This window comes from Odontomachus brunneus, unplaced genomic scaffold (genome assembly GCF_010583005.1).
Source record: "Odontomachus brunneus isolate Ranch 3 - 2012 unplaced genomic scaffold, Obru_v1 Obru_scaffold_002, whole genome shotgun sequence".
Classification (NCBI taxonomy): Eukaryota; Metazoa; Arthropoda; class Insecta; order Hymenoptera; family Formicidae; genus Odontomachus; species Odontomachus brunneus.
Window position 1 is genome coordinate 4,172,182 of NW_022639452.1, and position 7,375 is coordinate 4,179,556.

Below are 7,375 nucleotides of genomic sequence, written 5' to 3' on the forward strand. Positions count from 1 at the left end.
AAAAAAAAAAAAAAAAAAAAAAAAAGAAAAGAAAAATCGACAAAGGAAAAAGATAGACCCACGATTGGAGACAAGGAATGAGACGGAGCGAACGCTTGTCGATCGATTCGCGTAAAAAAATAACTGGCGCGAACTGCGATCCATTGGATCCCAAATGCGGATGCTTCGGATACCTCGTGTGGTTCAATAAATAACTTACAAGGTACGGGAAAGGAAAGGTGAAGGGAACAAACCGTACGCGTTCCCTCGTTAGAGTCATCGTCTACGGCATCAGAGTCACACAACACGGCTATCGTCCGTCTCACTCCGTAAATCTCGTCGTCGAGGGATTGGAAGCCTCTTCTGAAGCACTTCCTTACGACTCCCGTTCGTTCTCCGAGTGACCGCTCCTCACTGTGAGTGCAGCGAAAGAGCCGCGCGCGCGGAAGGTCTCTCGGAAGGCACTACCGGTTTATTGTAAATGTGGTCGCGCGCACCCCGTCGTGGCGGACTACGACCAGCCGTCCTCATCGCGGACGATGCCCGTGGGATCATACTTCCGTGCCGTCTTCGCCCTCATCTTCGTACAGCGGTCCGTTGGCGGACTTCTTCTTGGGTTTCGGCGGCGGTCTCGGCGGCACCTTCCTGCCGAGAGTGTTGCTGGCGTTCTGTTGCTGCGCCAATAACGCAAGACCGCCTTCCATGCTCTCGTCCGTTAGATTGATCGGCCACTCGGCTGCACCTTCCGGCGCCGATCGATCCAGTGAGCTACTTGTCAGGATATTAGGCGTACTGCGTTGGATCGTACCGTAGTGCGAGCCTGGCATGCCCGGGAGTGGTCGGCCTCTCATAGACGAGGACATTGGTTCGGAAGTCTTGTTGAGAGACAACTCCGAGCTACCGTCCGCAGTGGTGCGGCGGCCCAGGTTATCGTAGACCGGCTCGAGGCGGTCGATGGGAGACGTCGGCGGTCCGCTGCTCCAGCTGGGTGCCCGTGGTCGTCGTGGGATCGTCACGTAGCCGTGACGCGGCAGTACCGGCGCTATCGGCGAGGACGACGACGACGGGCCGAGGCCGTACGGCGTGACGCTGCGGCTGTGCGGCAGCGTCTTGAAAGCGGCTGGATACTGGCCACCGGCTGACGGCAGTGAGCCGTAAGATGGTACCCCGGCCGTCGTCGTCGTCACCGGCGTCATCGCTGCAGCGTGCTGATTAGGCATACGCGTGTTGTCCGGCACCGTCGACGCCTGGCTAGTCGGCGACGCACCGCGCCCGCCGGAGAAGGCCAACAAGTCCGGCGGATATTGCCGATAATGATAACCTGAGCCACCACGTGGCAGCGTACCGCCACCTCCGCCGCCACCCCCGTCGAATTCCGGCGTGGCTCGCTCCCTCTCGTCGTCGCCTACGTTGCCGCCTACTCCGCCGACGACACCGCTCCCGACGCCGTCAGCTGCGTGAACATGAACAAAAGAGAAGGGCGAACGTTAAAAAAGAAAATGTAAGAGAGAGAGAGAGAGAGAAAAGTTGAGGAAAAAAAGCGAAAAAAACTTGCTCGAAATGTTCGAATGGACGCAACACGCACGGCAACGCGAAGCAACGATCGCCAGGACGTTGCTGCGGTCTAACATTGGCGTGACGATGCTCCGCGACGTCCGGAAATGGCAGAGGCTTCGTACGGGCGTGGACGCGAGTGCTCTTAATCGGATTAGTCGCGATACGATCGCGTTCGGGGTCGTGCTTTGTCAATTTGACTGAAAAATGTAACTACGTTTCCCCGAACGTCGTTGGTCGAGCGTAACGTTTATCGATGTACATCACGTACGCTTTGACGTGCGCTACCAAGTCGATTAAACCTGCCTATAAGATCGAGATCGCGTCATCGTGCAAACTCGGGGAATAATCTTATCTCTGTGTGTGATCCCGATACTACGGTACGTTTCGATAGTCGGAATGCTATCGCGTGTGATTCTCCGTGTGTAAATTTCATCGAAGAATATCCCGTTACCGGTGGTTCGCATATTTACTCACGCAAACTTGGGTTAGCCTTATTGTCGTCATTACTTTATTTTGCAATTATATTGCAAGAGTTGCGGCCAGTTATTTAAAGGGAAAACACCTTTTGCTAAAAAAAAAATCGATTTTTTATTGCATATTCTAAAAGTATATATTTTTAAGTATATATGCCCCCAAATTTTCATGAAGAAATTCGGAAAGTTGGCAAAGTTACAACTGATTATCTGAGACAGAGCACGGACGGGAGACAAATCTCGAGAGTACAATAATCGAAATAATGGCTTGTTTATCTAATTTGAAGATCAGAATGAGAAAAGGTAAGTATGTTCCATGAAAGAACTTTTATTTCTAATATATTATAAGTATTTATATGCGTGATTCTACAGAGTATTTGGATTTAAGTGTTTAATCAGTCATGTACAAATAAAACTCGCTAAAATAAATACAAAAATATAAACTACCACGTAAATTTTCCAAGTATTAACAAAAGATCATTATTTGTTAGTCAACGCGTGTGATATGATAAAATTAACTCTGCGGGTAGTTTGGATAAGGTATATCTCGAGCTTGTTGATTGTTATTCAGCGACCGTTTCGAAGAAGTTCGTGCTGCTCAGAAATGAAAAGGAAGCTCAACATGAGTTTGATAAGCTAAGAAGGAATGTATAAGTTTGAAATCGCTGATTAAGGTGAAATTCACGGAAATACTCAAAATTTATCTTCATCATGCACGCAAAACTTTAAACGCATTTTTCTCAAAACAATATTTTTGTAATTACCCCCCTCGATTTTAGACAAACTAATAAGTTGATTGGCTTGTGCTTACGGATACGTGTTCACAATATATATCCCTCTTTACAGCTAGAATTAAAGAAATTAAAATATGTTAGTTTCTTCCTATTTTTATGCAAAACTCAAATTGTTTGGCGATTTTTCTACCAAAATTTTTACACAATTAAAAGAATTGAAAGAATGTTCCAATTCTTATCCTTCTGATTTCACATATTTATAGATTAATATTTTTCGTTTTCCTGTTTAATTTTACTGAAATTGTGAAATCGTGGGGATCAATGTATAATATATGCTCGGATATTTTTCCGGAAATGGGGTATCTTTAATATTCATCAATATTTTTATATACAAAAGTTACTATATATAATTTAGATTTATAAAATATTATGTGTACAAAACTTTAAATAAATCTCTCACAGTTTTTGTACAAAATGTTCACTTGTAAAAGAATTGTTTTTTGACCTTCGAAAAATGTTTTCCCCTTTGAGAACACGTACAAGTTCCATAGACATAATTGTAACACGTATTATAACTTTTAATTTGTCGAGGCTCTGAGAGAGAGCATGTCTAATATGTGAAGAAAAATTTCCAATACACCTAAATCCTTAATGCAATTTTGATATGAAATAGAGAATATAGATGTGCTTGTAAACAGTAAGTTGTAAATAGCTTTGGATATTTAAACATTATGATTAATTCGTTGCCACATTAAGAATCCGTTTCTTTTAAATTCTATTACAACAAATTCTTATATAACAAATATATATATATATATATATATATATATATATATATATATATATATATATATATTTCAATAGATTTTGATGCATTACAAATGTGGATAAAATTCTTATGTAATAAATAAATAAATAAATATGTATATATATATATATATATTTCAATAGATTTTGATGTATCATAAATGTAGATGAAAATAAAAATATTACCAATAAATAAAATTTTAGTATCGACGTACTTCGTGTAAAAAAAGGTGAAATATTCGTAAAATTTCTAAAAGATCAATCAATTTTGCTGAAACTGCCGTACTTCACACAATACATAGTCAATAAAAAAAACGCAGAAAGTGTTATGAAACTGCCCCGCAAGCATCGAGTTCAAAAAACAACAGGGAGAAAGATCATATTCTTGGTTTATGGTTGCAACACAACTAAGGTTACATTTTTTAAAAGTTTTCAGTTTTTAAGCTGATCGGTATAAAATTGTGACATATGTTCAATGCGAGTGTTTCGAAATTACTCAAGATTTTAATAGAAGAACAGTAAAAAGAAATGTTTGAATGTGAGTTTGGACTGATGGGATTGAAAAATCGTCCATGTAAAAAGGAAATAAAGAAAAACAGTAAAGTTCGGTTAAACATTGCGTACAAATATCGCTATCGAACTTGCTGAAGGGCAAAAGTCATTTTTATTGACGAATCGCAGTTCAATAGTATGGCTTTAATGGAAAAACATATATTAGAGAGTATGTTATTGCAAAATTCAGTATTAGATGTATACGACCAGCAGTGAGAGGTGGAGAAATTTCTATGATTGTGTGTTTTATGTGGAGTGCAATGAGTCGAAACGGTGTTATTAGACAAATTATATAAAATAGAAGACGTTATTGATCAATTTGTTTATATTAATGTTTTAGAAAATATATTTCGGAGTTTTTTTATAAGTTTTTTTATAAGTGATTAAAAAGAGGAAAGTAACAAATTTAAATCAACTATTTAGTATTACAAAAGTTAAGTGCGCGTTTATATCTGCTGAGCGTATTGCGAAATTGATTGATTTAATATTACGAAAGTGTGAAACAGTTATTGAAAAAATTCAATACTAAATATTGAAATTAATTAATTATACCTAGTTTATTAAGTTGTTGCGTATCAATTGTTTGATTTTTTGTTTTGTTTAAAATAACTAGTTTGTTTAATAAAACTAACTGTTCCTCTAAGTAATATTCCTCTAAGTAATATTGTCCAAAAATTTTCTCTTATTTCTTTATTTCCTACATTCTTTGATAGAACTTTTGATAGTATTTTACTTTTGATAGAAGTTTCCCTTTTGTATAAAATCTTGATTTTTTTTTGCTTTTTATGTTAAAATTTGACTTTAACAATGCACAGAAAAAACACTAAAGATATCACTTGTCTAAATATGATTGCCGTAACTAAATATTGATGTTATTTTTCGCTTATGCATATAAAATGATCGTAATACTCTGGAAGTAGTGCACTGGTCTTTTTTGCTTGTCAATACATATTTTAAGCGATATTTTCACTGGCGTATAGCGTAACCAAATCCTCTAAGGATCTCTCAACCATAGTATTTGTTCCGCAGACTACAACAGAGAACTACAATACAGAGACAATATTCTTTTGGTTGAGGTAACTATGTATATGAGGACGTACTAACTGAAAATTACGTATCATAAGGATTATGACTGTGAAAACTGTACAGATGGGCATATAATAACTTTTAATGCCATATCTATTTAAATCATATAAATGTTCTCTTGAACTCTATAGAATATGTGTAATGTAACAACTACAGAAGTTTTCTTCGTGTAATTTATTTGAAAAATGAATAAATTATTACAAATATCACGGCAACATTCATCTAAAGTCCAATTGTCCTTAAGGGGACTGAAGGATCAGAAAATCGTGCTTGTTTTTTCACAATTTTTTATGACAAACTGAATGAATATGCGAAAATGTTATTTTAACGTGTATTTATACAACATATAAAGAAAAGAAAAATATAATTTTGATGATCAAAATTAATAATAATAAGTGTATGGTACATGCAGTTAAAATATATTTCGTTTTTCTTTCCAAACTCATAATTTTGCAGTAATATCTTGATTCTCGGTAGTTTAATTAAGCTGAATTTTAAGTAAGAAAATTTCCATAATCGTTATCGTGTAAACCACACGATATGTTGTATAAATACACATCAAAATAACACTTTTTCATATTCATTCAATTTGTCATAAAAAATTGTGAAAAAACAAGCACGATTTTCAGGCAATCTAAACCTCCAGTCCCCTTAAGTAGATGGCTGCTATTGTATGCAAATTTGTTGTGTAATTCGTAATTAATATTCTCGAGTTTTTCTGAAGCTAAATCAAAATTTGCTCCCTATTGTTGTCCTTTACGGAAAATATTACCGCGCACTATCAATACAAATTATACAAAACGATCTTATCCAGCAGTCAAACACAAGTGACAAATGCCTTCGCGTTGTTGTATAACACGATGTTATATTAAGGAATGTCCAGGTATCACAAGCGTCCCTAACGGATCTTCATTAGTCTCCTAGCTGGTGGACTCGTTATCTCAAGATCGATGACACCTCGTTCAACTGTTACGGAATTCGCAAGATGGTTCGCGCGACACGGAACAAATCGATTCGCGATTACATAGATGTGCACGCGCTCAAACGTATACATACATGCACGAGTCGCACACATGTTATTTGTACATTATATAAACAACGGTATACGTATAGTGGTCATTTCACCCTCGGGAGAAGGATACTAGTCGACGAAATGATCGATGTTACGCGGTCCATTGAAGACCCGTATCGACAACAAAGCCTTGTTGATGCACCCTATCGGCCTTGAGTTAACATCCGTCGTTGTTTCGCGAAATTCGCGCGTTTCGAGGTAATCGCCTGTCCAACTAATGGCTCGTTTCTCGCTAGCACCTAGCTGCACACTGTTTAGTAATGTAGGCTGTATACTGACCGAAAACTGAATCGTTGTCGAGCAACGTGCGATTCAACTCCGTCATTTCCGTGCCGTGCGACGTTACCGACGAAGCTTCATAGCGTCGCGGCGGTTTCACCACAGGATTGATTGTGGTGATGAGGGATTTCTCCTGCTCGCCGAGACCTTGGTGTTCCATGGACGCCGCCTCGTGACCTTTCTCGTCGTGCCTGGTCCGGCGACGACGGCAATAGTACATGCAAAGAGTCACTGTGATGATCAGCAGGCACAAGGCGATGACGCCGAGTCCGATTGCTAATGGCAGGCTGATTATGTTCTCCTTGCCCAACGCGTCGCCCATTACAATCAGTGTCACGTTTTTTTCGGCGTCACCGCCGGGATTCTTCGCTTGGCAGACATAATCGCCCTTGTCGGTAGATATCACATCGATCAGGGTGAGATTCAACCACTCGTTACTCGACGTCAATAAGTAGCCCCTATCGTTGTTGGGGCGTTTCGCGTTGCTGTTCAAAAGACGCCCACGATGTGTCCACGAAAGCTGAAATATATAATATATTTTGTATATACAGTGTGTCCCATAAGTTCGGCAACGGCAAGAAAACTCGGCGGGGGAGCATTTTAGATAAAAATGTTTCCAATAAAAGTTGTAAGGCTTAAAAAGTCGCATTTAATGACAGTAGTTATTTGACCTAAGGTGACGTCGCCAAGGTCAGGACAAGATCAACTTTGCTTTTTTAGATAGAAATACATATTTTTTATTACGGCATTTTATTCTACGTGAAAAAGCAAACAACTTTTGTTTGAAAAAATTTTTTATACGACCTCTATTTTCTAAGATATTTACGTAAATATCT

General features: G+C 39.0%; 1 protein-coding gene across 14 annotated transcripts in view; it reads right to left on the minus strand.

The window, feature by feature from the left end:
- Positions 1-8: 8 nt before the first annotated feature.
- Positions 9-7,375, minus strand: part of LOC116842028 — a 633,651-nt gene continuing 626,284 nt past the window's right edge. For all 14 annotated transcript variants that reach the window (XM_032810701.1, XM_032810692.1, XM_032810671.1 and 11 more), the window contains 2 exons: positions 6,540-7,059; positions 9-1,432 (listed from right to left, as the gene is read on the minus strand). In XM_032810701.1, coding sequence (XP_032666592.1) covers positions 531-1,432; positions 6,540-7,059 — 1,422 coding nt within the window. In that variant the 3' untranslated portion in view covers positions 9-530. The remainder of the gene's footprint in view (positions 1,433-6,539; positions 7,060-7,375) is intronic.